The following is an 18,262-nucleotide window of genomic DNA, read 5'->3' as shown; positions in this document are numbered from 1 at the left end:
CAAGTCTAGGCTGGGCAATTTAGCCAGATACTATCTCAAAGTTAAATAAATAAAAAGGGCTGAGGATGCAGCTCAGGGCAAAGGGCCTGGGGTCCACCCCAAGGTCACATTCCATGTGACACCTAAACCAACATGTAAGATTTCCCACTGAACTGTCACCACCCAAGGATGTAGAACCAGCTGTGCCCACTTCATAGATGAGGAAACTGAACTTCCTTTTCCAGGGTGTCAAGGCCAGGCTGTGGGTGGCGGGGTGGAATGTGCAGAAAGGTGCCCCACTCCTCTGTCCAGCAGGGGAGCCCCGAGTCACTCATCTGGGTGGGGCCAGAGGCTGTGGACATCTCCTTTGTACCCTTTTGTCTGCAGAGGAAATCACAGAGAGCCTCTACACAGGGGGCCTGGAGCTGCCTGGGGGTGGGGCTCTGTTCCAAAACCCAAAGATTAGTGGCTCAGGGCTCCCTGGGAAAAGGCCTGAACCTTGGGAACACACTTCCACCCTAGGCCCTTCCTGCTGGGGCGGGCAGGGGGGGAGGGGGAGGAAAGTCCAAACTGCCCGCCCGCCCACCTGCCCAGGAGGCCCAGCGGCCCTTAGGGAGTGACCCAACCTAGAAGGCCGTGTGACCCTTGCCCGGCCTGCACTCAGGCTCCAAGTGTGGCCCTGCCCCCAACGCCCACCTCCACCCCCAGATTTCCTGCTCAGGTAGCCACCGACCAGGGAAGGTGCTTCCCGCAGCCTTTGTACCCATGGGGAAACCGCAGCATCTCGCTGGTGTCACCCCCACACTGCAGCCCCGTGAACACCCAAGCTCCTAGTCATGTACACCAGCTCATGGCTTAAGAGCAGAGGCCCCAGTTCTAGCCCACACTCCCTGGACATTCTGATGCAGAGTCGGCACGGGACCCAGGGAGTCCACTGCCAGGTCTGCGTCCAGCAGAAGGGAGACCATGTCTGCAGCTGCTCGTGGCGGTGTCATGGAGTGCTCAAAAGCAGACGCCAATGTCCTGCACCGGAGGAGTCAGCAAAACGGCCAACATTCACAGTGGAATAGTACTTAGCCATAAAAAAGAGAAGAGCACGGATACTGGATGTGGGCGAGGGTGGATTCTGGTGACACCATCCCAAACAAAGTCACAAAGGACCCTGGAACGTGTGATTCTCTCTATAAAAATGTCCAGAATAGGCAGAGCCACAGGGATAGGAAGTAGATTCACACTGTCCGTGGCTGGTGTGGGTAGACAATGGGGAGTGAACATTTGTGTCTTTTTTAAAAAATGTATTTGGTACAGGGTCTCACAAGCAGCTCAGACTCGTAGTGATCCTCCTGTTTCAGCCTCTCCAGAGCTGGGGTTATAGGCGTGTGCCACAATGCCCAGCCTTGGAGCGAATATTTAATGGGTATCTTTTTCTTTCCCCTTTCCTCCTTCTTCTGCCATACTAAGTATTGAACTCGGGGCCTTCGTGTCAAGCTACATCCCTGGCCCTTTTTCTTTTTTTGAGACAGAGTCTTGCTAAGTTGTCCAGGTTGGGCTTCAACTTGTGATCCTCCGGCCTCAGTCTCCAGCAGTGACGGGATCATAGGTGTGTGCCACCCTGCCAGGTTGGCTGTTTTCTTTTTGGGTGATGAAAATGACCTGGAGTCACATCGTGGTGATGGCCCCGCAGCTCTGTGACTATACTAGGAGCCCCTACACTGTAACCTGAGGGGGGTCAACTGTGAATTATATCCTGGAGCGCTCCCCATGTGTGCCTTAGTGTCAGTGCTTTTCCGTGGCCTCACCCACTGCCAGCCCTGCCCTGGCTCCCTACCATTTGGCGCTGCCAGCTTGCCACCTCTCTCCTCTGCTTATTTACTTACTTCTCTGCTTACTTACCTGTTTTTGCAGCACTGGGGACTGATCTCAGGACCCTGCTCACTGAGCTACATTCCCTAGCCCTTTTTGCCTTTTGAGACAGCATCTCACTAGGTTGCTAAATCGTCCAGGCCAGGTCAGCTGGGATCCTCCTGCCTCAGCCTCCCAGAGTCCAGGTGTATACCGCTCTACCTGGCCCATCTATTTGTGAGCATGCTGACATACACTGGACATAAAATGGGCCAAGACAACTATTTTGAGGCATGCGGTTTGGTTGGATTAAAATACGTTGAGGAGTACCAGCTTCCATATCCATCTCCAGACCTCTGGGCTTACGCAACTGACACTCTACGCCCATTGGGAAACAGCTGGTACCCCCCGCAACGCTGCGCCTATCTGCCCACTCAAGGCCTCCTATAAAGTGCGTCGGGCACTGCCCATCTTTTCTGCGATCACCTTCTTGTCATAAGGGACCTAAGGTCCGTGCGAGCTGTGGTCAGTGCCACCACGTCCCTCCTACTTAGGGCGGCAGGACAGCTACCTCACTGTCCTGGAGAATCCGGTGCTGTTTATATATTCACCTGCTGATGGACGCAATGCTGTCGCCACACACAGATGATGAGAGGCCCGGCTTCCGCCGTCTGGGCGTCACATCCCCAAGTGGAAGGAACTGTGGGGCCATGTGGTCACTACCATTTTCCCTGGAACCGCTGTACTATTTTTTGCAGTGGCTGTACCTACACATTTCCACCAACAGTGCACCCCGTCTTCGTCCACCCTCCACTCATCCCTTCCTGTTTATTTTTTAACAGTGGCCACCCGAAGAGAGTGCCCTCGGTGCTATAGCTCCAGCTCTGCCCACCGGGGGCACTTCCTCTTTGGCCCCACGGTCACCTGGGTCTCAGCCCACATGACCTCTCCAGCACCTGGCAGTCCAACACCCGGCCCTCCAACACCTGGCAGCTACCTGCACCCCTGTGCAGACACTCTCCTGTCTCAGTGACTTCAAGGCACTGAGCTGCTCTCTGGTTTTGATTTGCTTATTGGGGGGCCTGCCCCTTAGCTCAGTTCTTTAAGTGGCTGCTTCAACAAAGCTGGCAGGCTCAGGTTGCTGTGGTTCGAGCCCCACAACTCAAGCCAGCCAAACCTGCCCTGAAGGCATACGGAGAAAAAAAAAATCCTGATTTGCTTATTGCCTGTCTTTGGCAATGAGAAGATAAACCTCACAGACTCTGCCTTGCTGACCTGTCCCTTCCTTTCCAGATCCCTGTTCCCTGTCACCTGGGGCTGGGAGGTGGGTGGGTGGGGTTGCTGGGGGCTGGGCAAGGAATCTCCACATCTCCGAAGACCTGGGAAGTCTCAGAACACATGTGCTCCACAAAATGTCCCTGTTTTATTAAATTAATTACTTTCTAAAAATTGTAGTAAAGCACACACAACACCAAATTTACTCACTTGGCTGTTTAATACAGCTCTGAGCGTTCATGACATTCGCAGTGCTGCGCAGCCATAACCACCACGTGCCTGCAGGTTGCCTTCCACGCACACTGCTCACCCGAGACGCCCCAGGCACTGGTGACCGCCCCTTGACTTCCTGTCTTTGTGCACCTGCCTCCTCCAGGTACCTCACCAGAAGGGCATTCTGAGGTGCCCGATGTCTCCTGTGTGGCTTGCTTCACTCTGCCAGAATTCCCTTCCTCTTTTCCCAAATCACATTCCGTGGCGCACACAGATCCCACTTCCCATGCCCCAATCACCTGTTGCTTCACCTCTGGCCCTGCGCTTGAGGCACCTAAGATGTGGGTATACAAGGTGTGTGTGGGGGGGGGCTTGCACACGTGACCCCAGCACTCTGGGAGGCTGAGGCAGAAAGATCGCAAATTCTAGTCCTGCTCAGGCAACATAGCGAGATCCTGTCTCAATATATATATATTTTTTAAAAAAAAAACAAAACAGGGCTGCAACTGTAGCTCAGTGCAGAGGCCCTGGATTTAATACTTTATTGCAAAAAGGAAAAAAAAAATATGGCTATGTAAGTAGGACTCTGGTTTCTGAGCACAGATCTAGCAGAGATCAGAATCTGTTCAAGGTATTATTTCTGGCCAAAGAGGAGCGCCAGGCATCAGGAGTTGGTGAGTCTGCCTTAGTATTAATGTGACCACGGCACACTGAGGGGCGGGAGGTTCGAGTAAAGCAGCAGCAGCAGCAGCAGCAGCAGACCTCGCAGCTACCTGCTTATGTCCAGGCACAGGCAGAACTGCCGGCCCCTGCGAGGATGGGCTGAGGGTGCCAGCTTAAGACTACGTTAACCTTTTCCCTTTTCCCAGGGCCTCCTGAGGTCTTTGGGAGAGCAGTCCAGGTCTGGGCACACAGGTCCTGCAGCCTGGATATGAGGAGGACAGAAGGGACGATTTCATCTAACCCCATGGGGCACAGGCAGTCCTAGTCCAGGGGGATTTCCCGGATGTGGGGAGCGGGTGTCTGATTTCAGGATGGAGAGCGAGCCGGCTGGCTGGCTGGACTACAGGCAGGGGAAGTGCACATTCTGGTTTGCCCTGTTGTCTAGGATGGTTAATTTTAGTAGGATCTGCTAGTCTCAAAAATGTCCCCATTTGAGAGACACATTATTGCATTATTACTTCATTAGCTATCTATTGGTATATAACAAATTACCCCAATTTTCCAAATCTCAGTGGCTTAGAACAAGAACACTCTTGTAGGTTGGTCTGACATCCCTAAGGGCTAGGGATTTGGATGTGGCCCAGGGCACACTTCGGGTTCAGGACCTTCCGGGAGGTTGCACAGGTACCTGCTGGGTTGCAACCTGTATTTTCTGGGTGGGAGGCCATGGCCCCTCTCTGCAGGAGACACCATCACACAACCATATGTGGGCTCAGGGCACAGTGGTCAGCTTAGCATGGGCATCAGGCAGCAGCTAGGACCTAACCCTGATGACAAGGAGAGTCATTCTGCCCACCTTCTACTGGTCAGCACAGTCACCAAGTCATAAACTTAAAGGTGGGAGGCCCAGAGGGCCCCGTCTTTGGAAGACAAGAGTGTCAGAATTTGAGATGTGTAAAAATAATCAGGTTTATCCTAGAATAGAGGGGGAGGAGCAGGACAAAGCCACATCAAATGGAGGGACAGGAACAGGGTCAGGTAAGGAGTGTGAACCAGAGGTAGAATCGGGCAGGCTGAGGATTCTGAGCCAGGCAGTGGTGTGGCCAGGGATGGCAAGGAAGGCATGAAATCCACCTGGCTTCCACCTGGGCCTGCTCCTGCTGGCTGCTCTCGGGCTGTGGGTCCCACCTGTAGCTCTGGAGGCAACCACACCTCCACCCACAGACAGAAGCTCCTCTTGCATTTTGCGTGGGGCTTTGTACACAGATTCTCTGTACACTATGTGTTTTTGGCGTGAGTAAAGCGTTCCAGTGTGCACAAGGCAGGAGCCTGCAACTGCAGACATGTTTTACTCTCTAGCCTGGACAGAGACCTCTGCTCCCAGCGGCTTCGGTGGTGGCCTGGGTGAGGGCAAGAAATGGTACTGGGGCTCCCCTGTGCTTGCCCCGCTTACACCCCTCGCCTGATCTGTCTGTATGGCCACTGCTGCTCACAGCTGGCCATCTCTCCAACCCTGGCCTCCCGAGTGTGCCCTGCCAGCCTGATCTTCTGCAGTCGCTGCCTTCTCCACGAAGCCTCCCCGGCTTAAGGCTCTGAGGCCCTAGAGCACTTGGTCACTCCTTTCTGAGGCCCTACATCTAAATGACCAGTGTCCTCCGAGAGCAGAGACAAAGCCCCACTTCCTAGAGGCAGCAAGTGACTGTGTGGGCACCAAGCTGGCTCTGTCCTTGCAGACTGGCACTGCCAGCTTAACCACGGTGTCTTCACAGGTGCCAGAGTGGATCACACGGTTCTTTTCCAGCCCCCAGCACAAGCTGAGCCACAGGCATGGATGTCATCTCTATGTGACAAGTGAGATATTGACAGCACCACAAGACCAAGCAGCCCGCCCAAGGTCACATGGCCGGCATGTGGCCACTGGGATCCCTCTGAGGGCAGGAGGTCCCAGTTCCTGTGCTGGCCCATCTTTCCCTGAACTGCAAGCCAATGGTGGCCTCAGCCCTGCACATGCAGGAAAATGATGTAGGTGTGGACAATTGTTTTGCAGTTCTGCCCTTTTCTCCCATATACATCACTCTGGTGCCCAGAGCTCATGGTGGCTCATTGGCAGGATGGGCTGAACTGTCTAGTGTCCCCAGCTTGAGCCTCACCTTCCTGCTTTTCCTGCTGCCCCAGTGAGATGGGCTTCCAGGGTGGTGTTTAAAGATTGAAGCATTTGTTGCTGGGCTTTAGCAATAGCTCTGGGAAGAGGATCCCTCAGCACAGGGAGTCATACCAGCCTGCTCTAACATCTAGGCAAGTGATGAAGGGGCTGGGGCTCATGGTCAGATTTCCTGGGCTCAAATCCCAGCTGTCACTTTTGTGTATCCCCAAACCTCAGTTTCCTAATCGGAGGGGGGCACTACAGTTTCCACACAATAGGGCTGTTGCAGGGCTGAACGAGCTAACAGGTATGTGGTGCTGAGACTGCTCCAGAGCCTGGAATGTACCAAAGACTTTGTGAGTGTGACCTGTGACCACTGTTGCTGCTGCAGGTCTTACACGTGTTCCTGACGGGTTCCATTTTGCCTTCTGGGCTACAGAGAAGAACTCTGCGTCCCCACAATACTTTAGTACAGGTGCAGCAGCAAGCAGCTTCTGGCCCAGAATGATTACTTCCAGTCCTTCTAACAAGGTCCCAGGATCTGAGCCCTCCTGGGACCAGGAGGGTGGGGTTGGGGTGAAGCCAGCTGAGGCCTCAAGTGCTGTGTCTTCCTCAAATGGGGACACATGGCAATATCTCTATGCCCCTCAAACCAGAGCAGCCTTCTGTCCCCGTGGGGCTGGGGAAGGTCAGTCATCCAGGTATACACAGCTGACCAGTGACCCACTGTCCCAAGGTAGAAAGCCTCCAGGTGGCAGGCCCCACCTTCTGTGGTGAATCCTCATTGGTCCGTGATGGTCTCATTCTCTGTGCCAGCCATAGGCTGAGATGTGTTCATGTGACCCAGTTCTGACCAATGAGCTGAGAAGTCTGCAGGGCTGGGGATGCCCCTTCTCCAGGCTGTTTCCTCTTGAGGGCCCAAGTCTCCCGGAGCTGGGAGCTACCCCTACACAGGGAGATACACAGGGATCAACACTGCCAGGCTGATGGTCAAATAGGAAGGCAGAAAGATCCAGGTCCTGATAACATCATCAAGCCCTTAAGTTAGCCAACCTTGAAAAAGCTCAGTTCTTATCGCACGGGTTCCAACCTTTTTCTGGTTTAAGAAGTTAGGCCATGGCTTTTTGTTATTTTGTTATTCGCAGTCCAAAGCATCTTTGCTAATAATCCTAATTACCGTTCATCTTCCAGAGATTAAGCCCATTACAGCTGTCTGGGAAGACTTCCTGGAGGAGAGCATGGTCAAGTGGAATCTCAAAGGAAGAGCAGGTGGACACAGGGAGCAAAACCTTGGATTAAAAGCAAGAGGCTGGAGATGCCAGAAGGCTGTGGGGGACACCAGAGATCATCTGTGTTCTAGGGGTCTGGAAAGACACAAATGGGGGACCGTAAGGGCAGACGGGAGGCTCTGCAGGTGGCCTCGCTCTCTAGCTTCCGATCAACAACAGGTACACTGAGCTCTGTCCTTCTGACCTGCACCAGCCCCACTAGAAGGCTGCCCAAGTGTTCCCTGCAGAGCTGGGCAGGGTCATCAGCTTTTGCAAGCTGTGCTCCGCCTGCCAGGTCCCTTTCAGCCCCTAGGGCGCTCATCAGAGACTCCAGCAAATACATGGTTGAAATCTGGGTCACTTTGTGCGTGGGTCGGAAAATCCATCAGTCACTGACAGTCACTAAGCGCCTACAAAACGGTATGCTCAGGGCAGTGAAGATGGACCCGGTTCAAATCCCAAGCCAGTGGCTTCATATCCACGTGACCTTGAGTGGGCCACTGCACTCCTGCAAGCCTAGGGTCTCACCTCTGTGCAGTGCTGTGGGGCTGGGTAGCTCTTCTCAGGCCTGGTACCACTGTGGGGGGAGGGGAGGAGCAGACAGCACGATGCCCAAGAATTTCTAGGGATGCAGGTTTATAACCCAGGAGGGGTGTGAAGCAAGCGCATGATGTGCCACTGGGGGACAGAGCTGAGAGGGGGCATCCCAGAGCAGTCCTCAGGAAGTGGGGTCTAGATGGGATGGGCCAAGGGCCTCCCATTTCTGCCTCCAAAGGGCTAGCAGGGAGGAAGTGCAGGAAGGTTTCAGTTGTGGGCCCCTACAGCTTCCCAAAGAGGAGTGGGCATCATTTGCAAATGGAAACAGCAAAACCTCTGGTCACTTATTATGTACTCCTGAATGAGCCACTTAACCTTTGAGCCTGAGGTTCCTTCCTTGCAAAGCCAGTAAAACACCTAGTAGACACCATGGGGGGCCAGTGACTAAGTCTGCTGGAGGAGAAGGAGGATGGGGGATGGGGCCATCTTGGGGTGATATCACTAGGCCTGGGGGGCTGAAGTGGAAAGTACTGACAGGGGGGGGGCAGAAGAAGATGAAGGACAGGCACAGAAGTGTGATGGCAAAGAAGGTAAACTAGGGGTCATTGAGTCTCCTGGGGCCAAGCTAAAGGTAAGGTTTTGGGATCCAGATTTCCCAAAGCTGGGGCCAGGGCTGGGGAGATGGCTCAGTAAACTAAGCACTTTCCTGGCAAATGCAAGAGCCTGAGTTCAACCCCCGGTTCTGCAAAAAAAAAAAAAAAAAAAAGCAGATTTGCCAAAGCCTCGAATGCCAGTCAGGGGCTTGACCCCAGAGGGCAACTGACACATTTTAAACAGGCAGCACTGAGACACTCAGGGTGTTGCATTACTCTGGAGTAAATAGATTGTGGGGCTGCATCTGGAAGGCAGGTACTGCAGGCAGAGTCAAGGAGAGCCCAAAGTCCTCCCTGGACAGGTGATTTCTGCAAGCAGCTTAAGCAATAGATTGGCACCTTGGTGCCGCTTTCACACCTGCTAGAAGCCACAGCCCACCTCCGGCAGTCTGTGAAAAGTACCCTACTTTCATTTCACACGGACAGGACATGACGAGAGTCAGAGGAGGGTCACCTGCCTCACGCTCAGGCAATGAGAGGGCCCCGATCACAACCTGAGTCACAGCCTGGGCCTTGCCTGGGCTTAGGTTGCTTGCAGAAGCAGGTCCTCTGGGTCACTTGACAAATGTACTCAGAAGCTAGAGACAGGGAGGTGACCTTTGACCTCTGAGTCATCTGGAGTCCAAAGGGAGGACAGGGACCCAAGGAGGAGTAGGTTTTGCTTTGAACACATGGGCCAGCAGGGCTCACCCACCCCAGAGTCAGGTCTGTCCATGAGTCCTCCAAATTGGACCCTGGATATGCCCAGGGGTTGCTGGAAGCCCTTCCACAAAGGGCAAGGGTAGAGGGAGCCACCTTTTGCTGCTTTTCTAAGAAGCCCCCCAAAGTCCCCTCCTCCCAGCACCCAGGCCCCAGGCATAGCTGCAACCTGAGTCATCATGCCCATCTGAATGGTAGTTGTCCAGGCTGAACAAGGGCCAGGGGTTGGAAAAACAAGGCTGTCGTGTTAACTTCCAGCTCTGATGGGGGGAGGAGGGGCAGAGGGCAGGTAGACAGGTCGCTGGGAGACCGAACCCAAGGTGTCAACAGCCAATGGGGGCTTTGTGTGCTGTAGGGGGGTGGCTCAGAATCTGTGCTCTTGGCTTTTGTTTTCAAATGACCTGTTTAATGATTACCTTTTGCAATCAAAGGAGCAAGGGCTTCCAGAAGGCAAGTGTTCCAAACCTCCAGACCCCAGACCCGGAGGAGCTGCCCAGCCAGAGAAGAAAGTAAACAAGACACCCATCACTGGCAGGTCTGGCTGCCTCCAGCAAACAATGGCCCCGGCCTGAGCTCCCAGCTCAGACACATCAAAGTGAGATTTCCAAGCAAGAACTTTAGCAGGCAAATAACAGATTTGGATGGAATTATTTCCCTGAGTACCCTGAGCTCTGCACAGAAGGGGACAGCCCAGGGGTGGAGGCTGTCATTTCCTCTTAACCTTGACTGGTAGGTAATGCATTCATTCATTTTGCAAGGATTGGGAATCACTTTCACCCCCCCCCAAAAAAAAACCCCATCAAGCAACAACTTCACCATCCATTTTAACAGTAACAATGGTAGGCATCAAGGGCCATACAACAGCTACCTGCACTCAATTGCCCAGGGGGCTTAAGCTCCTTAAAAAACCAAAACCCTAATACAAATACCTACCAGGGTTCTCAAAGTCAAACCTTTACCCAGCACTGGGAAAAATCCAAGTTTTTTTTTTTATTCCTACCTTCGTTTTATCTTCCAAGGCCTTCAACTTCCTCCTGCATCCAAGCCCCGCTAGGAGGCAGATCCATAAACAAACCTGCCCCTCCCCTTCCACAGATCAGCACCCCCCCTGCTTCCCTGGACCCCGAGAGAGAAAGAATCGCGGCGACCCAGGCCTCGCAGCCCCCTGTCTGCCTTCCCCCACAGCCGCAGCCCTCCCAGGCACCTTGAGATAAACATCCACTAATGGTTTTATAATTTTTCTGCTCTGGGTGGCCGCGCTCTCTGGCTTGGATGAATCCCTCCCCCTTGGCCGTGGCGACCTGGGTGGGGGGTGGGGGGACAACTGAGAGGAGGAGGAGGAGGATGGGGGGGTTAGTTTGCTTTTCCCATTGCAGCGTCCCCACACCTGTTTTTCATTCGTTCGTTCATTCATTCATTCATTCATTCATTCATTCATTCATTCACAGATTCGTCACTGCGGTCCCCCGGGCCTGGGGATCTCGGGGAAGGGACCGAGATGGGTGTGTGTGTGTGTGTGTGTGTGTGTGTGTGTGTGTGTGTGTGTGTGTGTGAAGAGGAGGCGGTGACAGCGGCGGGCTAGAGGGTCAGGGCGCAGGGACCCCCTTGGGAGGGCTGAGGGGGTGGCTCTGTCGAAGGCCGACGCTCTCCGGGGCCGAAGTTGTTTTCCGCGGCGCGGCGACGAGGACAGCCGCCCCGGGGTGCGCCTCTTTGTCTGTCCCCGGCCGGGTGCCGCGTCGCGGGTGCCCCCCTCCCACACCAACCCCCAGCGCGCTCGCTCACCTGGTCTTGGAGGACAGGAAGGCAAGTTTGATGAGGCCGTAGGTGAAGAGCGGGATACTCTCCTTGGCGACGCTGGCAACTTGCAGCCGATGCTCTAGGATGTGGAGTTCCATCGTCCGCCCGCGTTCCACGGCGGCTCATCGGCGGGGGGCGACCCGTGGCCCCCCGCGCTCCTCCCCGCGCCCCGCCCCGCGCGCCCCGCCGGCACCGAGCCGCCCCGGGCCGGGATGGATCCAGTAGCGGAGGGAGACCCGGCAAGTTGCGAGGGGGGACCCCGGAAAGGAGCCTGAGGTAGGAGCGCTGGCGGAGTAAGCGAAGGAGCGGCAGAGCAGCGGCGCGCGGCGCCCGGCGCAGGCAGCAGCTGGTGTTCGCTGTAACAAACAACTTGCCACTCAAACGCCTGTCCGCTGCGCATGCGTCGCCGCGCAAGGCTTGATGGAACTTGTAGTCCGCACGCTGCCGGGGCGCCGCGGGCCGCTGGAGTATAAGGGGAAGGGGGGGCTGAGTAGCTGCGCCACGAAAGCATTGGATATTCGGCGGCGCGAGGCTCCGCAGGCCCGCTGAGAAGTCCGAGAGGAGTCCGAGGCATTTGGAACCAGTCTGAGCCTGGGTGTATGCTCTTGTTGTTTATTTTAGCTCCAGGCTAAGCAATTTGGCGGGAGAGGGGTGGGACCCCAAGACGACTCCATAGCTGGAGGAAGCCTAGACTTGGGAGGAAAGAGATTTAGAGAAATCGGCAGAGCGCAGAGAAACCAAACCTAAAGGGCATGTTGGGGACAAGGAGGAGGGGTCCAAGAAGGCTGCTCCTCAGGGAGGGAGGGGACATCCAGGGTGGGTTCTGAAGGATGAATCGAAGCTCGCGGGCAGGGGGAGGGTCGCGTGGACCCAGGGCTGCGGCCTTTCAGAAAAAAGGAACAGCGTGTCCTAAGGCACAGGAGCGTGAAAGCCCTCACCGTGCTGTTTGGCTTTGTTGCAGCGGAAAAAAGCGAGGGGGTAGAGACGGGAGATAAGGCAGGCGCAGTAACCAGGACTCAGGTCGCGAAGGTCGCGTGTAGGGGCTGGCCGGGCGTTATCCCTCGGGAGAGGGAGCAACGAGCGACAGGGACCTCGAGAGCCGGATTTTTTTTTTTTGGGGGGGAGTGGATCTGAAAACATGGAGCCACTTCCAGCCTCAGGGCTGGGGCCCCATTCCCCAGACATTGCCCCCTTCATGGGTGAATGGTTTTGAAATTTTCTAGGTTAGAGGTGCTGGAGCTTTGCCCTTTGGCAGACTTCATGGCTCAGGTCTACCTGCTGGGGCAGGCTGGGAGCCCTCCTTTTGAGCGAGATTCCAGGCGGTCTACCGATATTCGCAGCACTTCCCAGCCCTCCTTGGTTAGATAAGAAAGTTATTAGGCTCCCTCATTTCCACCAGTGGTATGGAACCTGTAATCTTGAATAAATCTCGGAGATGCTTGCATTCCTCTTGTTTAATGTTCACTGAAGAATTTCCACCTTCTGATAGAGAATATATGGAAAATAGATTTCTTTTTATTTGTCCAACCCTCTGTCCATAACCAGCTAAACCTCCACTCAATAAAAACAGTGATTAAAACAATTTCTTTCTTTCTTTCTTTTTTTTTTTTTTTGCCGAACCAGGGATTGAACTCAGGCCCTTGCACTTGTCAGGGAAGCACTTATTCTACTGAGCCATCTCCCCGGCCCCCCAATTTTTTTTTAATTGGAATGGAACCCAGGACCTTCTCACTGACTATACCTCCAAGCCTTTTTTAAGTTTTGAGACAGGGTCTCACTAAATTGCTAAGTTGCCCAGGCTTGCAGTCCTGCCTCAGCCTCCCAGAGTGCTAAGGTTACAGCTGTGCGACACCATGTGCCCCTGAAGACAGCAATTTTTGTCTGTTTTCGGCTGTATTCCCAGTCTGGGGCCTGACAACTGGCACATGAGAGATGCTCACTCAGTATTTTGGGACTCCACAAATGCATAGTCTATGCCTCTTTGATCATAGATCCGCCAGGCCCAAGCAGAAGCGCATTCAGGCCCAGAACGTAGCATTCAAGTGGGCCAGAGCGGCACCAGAGAAGAGCAGCCTTCCTGAAGGCACAACTTTTAGTTTCTACCAAAACAGCCAACAGGTGATGAAACAAAACAAACAAGGCTAATGGCCACATTTGACTGGTTCTCTGACTTCTGCTCTGGATGGCTGGAGTCTCTTCTTTTTCAATATGCAGGCTATGACCCTTGAGAGGATGGTGAAATCAATTAAGCAGGGCACAACTGGCACTGAAAGTAAGAAAGGAAGAAATAGAATACAAGGTCCCGAGAACTGCACATAGCAAGCCAAGGTTATGATGCTTTTTTCTGTGTTTTGGGGAACACTGGTTTTGGCCATGTGTACTTGTGTACACACAGGCGTGTATGTTTGTGTCTGTGGGTGCATATGTGTATTAGATCTTCACAAAAACCTATTAACATAAGTTGATCAAAAAGATTTGGAGGCCGGGGAGATGGTTCAGTGGAATAAGCGCTTCCATGCAAGCGCGAGGGCCTGAGTTCAATCCCTGGTTCTGCAAAAAAAAAAAAAAAAAAAAAAAAAAAAGAAAAGAAAAGGTTTGAAAACACTATGGACTTTATATTTACCCAAGTCAAGCTATCTAAGTTTGCAAATGCAAGTGTATTGGTTTGACTGACAGAGGCTTCCACAGAATTATATTTGGTGCTTAAGATTTCCATGAAATTTATTGAAGGTAATATTCATATGTTTAGGAAACTGACTTCTGGGTTACCAAGTCCAGAGGATGGCTGCAGGCTGGGATTAGGGTGAGATCAGGAAGCCCCTTGGACAACTGACTTAAAGCTACATATGATGACTTTCAAGACAACGCAAGGGGTAGGGGCGGGTGCCATCCCAGAACTCCCTGTCTCTTAGATCTGTAGCCCTTCTGTATTCTGGTCTTTTGCTAGTTCCTTTTGATTCTTAACTGGTTTGTTGAGTCCTCCTAAGATGAATGGAGGTCCACCTTGTGTTCCTTCTTGCAGTATGTTATAGCAGTAGCTGCCTGTAAATTATATCTCTGGAAAGTCCTTCCCCACCAGCTGTGACTTCAGCTTTGTGGCTTTGGTTTGGCCAGTGAGATAATAGCCTGTGTGCTGGGTACACCCCATGTGTTGGGACTTGTAATCTGGATGCTACCCTGTGACCTGCTATAAGAAAGCCTGGATGAAAGGCCACAAGGACAGGTCCAACTGACATAGCTGGAGCTAGCCCCTATTGATAGTAGCTACCGTCTGCCAGCCGTATGAGGTAATCTTGGGCTTTCCAGCTGACTGTCCAGCTGAAGGTATATCAGTGTATTTCCTGTTGCTGTATCAAGATATCCGAGGTTGGGTAATGTGTAAAGAAAAGAGGTGTGTTTAGCTCACAGTTCTGGAAGCTGAACACACCCATGATTGGGTGGCCCTGGTGGTTTGGCATCTGATGAGGGTGGCATAGCAAATGGGATTCCATGGCGGGAATAGGTGTAGAAGAGATCATGTGGACAGATGGAAGGCCAGAGAAGGGGAGGGGACAGGCTTGTTCTTTTCTTTACCACCCACTCTTGGAGGAACCCCCCAGGTCTGGAGAGAATGACTTTAATCCCTTCCAAAGGTGGCACCTCCAGTGACTTAACCATGCTCTTCTTGGGCCTTCATCTTACAGGTCCCACTGTCTCTGAATCAGCACCCTGGAGACCAAGGCTCTGGTACATGTACCTTCATGGGACAAACCACATCCAAACACCAGGTGAAACCAAGAGAGAAAAGATCCAGCTGACCATAGAGATGTGAAAGATTATTGTTTTCGGGCACTAAGATTCAGGATGGTGATACAGCTGTGCATCTCCTTAGCCTCACTGTCTCGTAGGCTGAGCATGGCCAGTCTCTGGTTTCCAAGCCATCAGTGGCTCTTGGGCTGTTGGCTCCAGCTCAGAATATCTCTCCACAGTCTTGAGTCACACAGCTGACTCCTTGGTGCTGGCCATGTCCATCTGCATGTCCACACTGGCCATATCCATCTGCATGTCCACAGGCTTGGTAAAGCCATTGTGTTCAAACTACTTCAGCATCTGACCTATGTTGAGCCCACTTGGATCTTTCCTTTTTCCTGTTCTCTCTGCCTTTTTTCTTTCTACATTGGCTGTGAATCCAGGGCCTTCACACTGAGCCACATCCCTACCTCTTTTTATTTGGATACAAGATCTTGGTAATTCTCTGAGTTGCCTGGGCTGGGCTCAAACTAGGATTCACCTGCCTCAGCCTCCCAGAGTGCTTTAATTATAGGGGTGTTGTATTCCTGGCTCTAAGTCCTGTCTTGGATGACAGGACCTTCTCAGTCTTGCAAATTACAAACCTCAGTGGCTCATGTTGTTTTCCAAGATGGCCACAGATCTTGCAATGTTTGCATTCCTCTTGCAAGATGACCCCGACAGTTGTCATAGTAATAGGCAGATCTACACTGTTGTCCCTTGACTCTGGGCCAGGCTGTCATTGCAGAGGAAGTGGCCCTATTGTGACTTCTGAAACTAGTTCTAAAATGGAGTACTTTTGCACCTAGTTGCCCTCTTGGGTACCTAGTTGCTCTCAAAAGCCACCAGCCATGCTGAAGAAACATGGGCCACCTGGGAGGGCCACCTGGGAAGGCCACCCGGTTGCACGAGCCTATTAGGGCTACTGTGCCAAAGTACCACAGAGTGAGTAGCTTAAACCAGTGGTCCCCACACATTTTGACACCAGGGGCTGGTTTTGTGGAAGACAGTTTTCCCACAGACCTGGAAGGAGGGAATTGTCTGGGGATTGTTCAAGTGCATTGCACTTCCCGTGCACTTTCTTTCTCCTATTATTACACTGTACGCTTTATTTGTATCATTGCATTAGGTTGTCATAGGACCCTAGATCCCATGCATGCATGGTTCACGGCAGGCTTGCCCCCCTTTCGATCTAAAGCCCCTCATCTGACAGGTGGTAGGGCTCAGGCAGTGATGCAGCTGGAAACAGATGCAGCTTCGCTCAGTCCCTCAGTCTTGGTTTTAAATCTGAAAGTCCCTCATGCTTTAAACCACACATTGGTCCTAGGAAAACCAGAGCAATGGTGACTGTCTTCTAATCCTACTTGGGTATTGTCTGAAACCTGAAATGTGTGTCAATTTTTAAACTTAAAGGAATGAAAATGATGTAGAGTTACAAAGTCAGTCACGTGTGCTACTGTTATATAACACACAGCCCACACTTAGTGGAGTACAAGGATAGTTACTTTATTAGTTCACAAATTCTGTAAACCATGAATTCAGACAGAACTCATGGGAATAGCTCCTCGTCGCTCCACAGAATCTGGCCTCGCCTGGGGAAGATGGGCATGGTAGGGGAGACATGACCACCTGGGGCTGGAGTCATCTGGAAGCTTCTGTCTTTCATGTCCAGAGTCTGGTGGGGTTGCGCTGGGGCTGTACATAGGAACACTGTCCATGTGGCCTAGTGTGGTGGTTAATTGTGAGATGCCAACTTGAGTAAGGACTGCCTAGCAGACCATTAAAGCTCTGGGTGTGTCTGTGGTTGATTGACAGGCCAGCAAATTGAAGGAGGAAGATCCACCCCCAATGTGACTGACACCAACCAATAGGCTTATAGCCTTGGGTGGCGTCAACCAATAGGCTTGTAGCCTTGGGTGACACCAGCCAATGGGCTTATAGGCTGGACAGAAGAAAAAGGGAAAAAAAGAAAGTCTTCTGTTTTCTTCATTGGAATTGCATTCTTTGCCATTGCCTTTGGACTTTGGTCTCCAATTTCTTTAGGCTTTGAGTGCAGACCCGAGCCTTCCAATGCAGACCCTTTCTAATCTGGACTCAGACAGAACTCTTTGAAGCTGTAGGCCTTCAACCTTTGATTGGATTCTCCTGCTCCCCAGCGCATGGATGGCCATCTTACATTCTCGCCCCCCCCCCCATTCTGCAGGCAGCCATTGTAAATCTACTTAGTGAATCCTGCATGTAATCATGTATGTGCATTTTATATTCCTATGTTCCTCTCGTGAACCTTAGGAGTGTGCCTGGGCTACTCATAGCCCAGAGGCTACATTCCCAGAAGGGGTCTTGCAAGGAGAGCCTAGAGACCATGAGGGCTTCAAAGGAGACAGATGGAAGACTCAAATCCATTTATGACTCAACCTCAGAAATCAGGAAGGTGTCACTTGCGTTGTTGTTTCTAGATGAAAAGGGTCACAAGCCCAGCTTGGGTTAAGGAGTGGGGGCATCGGGAGTGACAGAGCTGTCTGTGGAAGAATGTTAGGTGTGTTTATTCTTGCACCCAGCTTTGGTAGATGCAAGACACTGGTACATAAGGACCAGTGAGAGGACCCAGTGAGCTTGCGGCTTGTGCCTCAGCTTTGTTTTCTCATTAGGCCAGTTCCGCCACACAGCTCTGGGCAAAGGTCTTGGAAATAAGCTATAACCCTATTTCGCCAGCCTTTCCAAAGGTTTTCTTCCTAGCAGGACATAGTGGCGCATGCCTGTAATCACAGCATCCTGGGAGGCAGAGGCAGGAGCACTGCAAGTTGGAGCCCAGCCTCGCCTACTGACCAAGAAGAGCCAAACTAAAAAATAGCAAAGTTCTGAGGATGTAGCTCAATGCAAAGGCCCTGGGGTTCAACACTCAGTTAAGATTCTGTTCCCTATTTGTTATGGTTTGTGTCTAGCTGTCTCCCCAAAGCTTCACACAGTCACTGGGGCAGGCTTCTAGGGTTTGTAATTCATGATCCGGTGCTAGGATTGTGGGTGTGAGTGCTACACTCACCCAGGGCGGAGAGCCTGACTGCTGTACATAAAGCAGGGAGAGAGGCTTTCTAGGTGTCGCAGCCACTGCTGCCCCTTTGCTCTTCGCTGTTTTCTGCCCCCATGAACTGTTGCCGCTCTGCCTTGGAGCCAGCCCAGTATGGACTGAAACCTCCACTGTGAGCTAAATAAACCTTTCCTTCCTTCGTTTGTGGGATTGGGTATTTTATTCCCAGCAATGGAGAAAAGCAACCAAGACACTTCTCAACTGGGGGTAACTTAAGCTTTTTATGTTGAGGGGATTCTAGAGCCACAGGTAACTAGTTACTCCTGTGTCCGTCACCTAGAATTGCCCAGTGGTGACAACTTGCATAATCCCCCAGCCAGAGCACCGGCTGTGTTTGTAT

General features: G+C 52.4%; 1 protein-coding gene and 1 long non-coding RNA gene across 2 annotated transcripts in view; one reads left to right on the top strand and one right to left on the bottom strand.

Moving 5' to 3' along the window:
• The window catches only part of Castor2 (cytosolic arginine sensor for mTORC1 subunit 2), a 39,488-nt gene extending 28,049 nt beyond the window's left edge, over positions 1-11,439 (bottom strand). The window contains exon 1 of the mRNA XM_004630415.2: positions 11,055-11,439. Coding sequence (XP_004630472.1) covers positions 11,055-11,167 — 113 coding nt within the window. The 5' untranslated portion in view covers positions 11,168-11,439. The remainder of the gene's footprint in view (positions 1-11,054) is intronic.
• A 98-nt stretch (positions 11,440-11,537) lies between these two features.
• Positions 11,538-16,727, top strand: LOC111816592. The gene is made up of 3 exons (XR_002820950.1): positions 11,538-11,666; positions 14,753-14,836; positions 16,653-16,727. It is a non-coding gene; the product is annotated as an uncharacterized LOC111816592 (long non-coding RNA).
• Positions 16,728-18,262: the final 1,535 nt, after the last annotated feature.

The sequence above is a fragment of the Octodon degus genome, unplaced genomic scaffold (genome assembly GCF_000260255.1).
Source record: "Octodon degus isolate 3935 unplaced genomic scaffold, OctDeg1.0 scaffold00035, whole genome shotgun sequence".
NCBI classification, from domain to species: domain Eukaryota; kingdom Metazoa; phylum Chordata; class Mammalia; order Rodentia; family Octodontidae; genus Octodon; species Octodon degus.
Note: the sequence above shows the minus strand (reverse complement) of the source record. Positions and strands in the feature narration are given on the sequence as shown.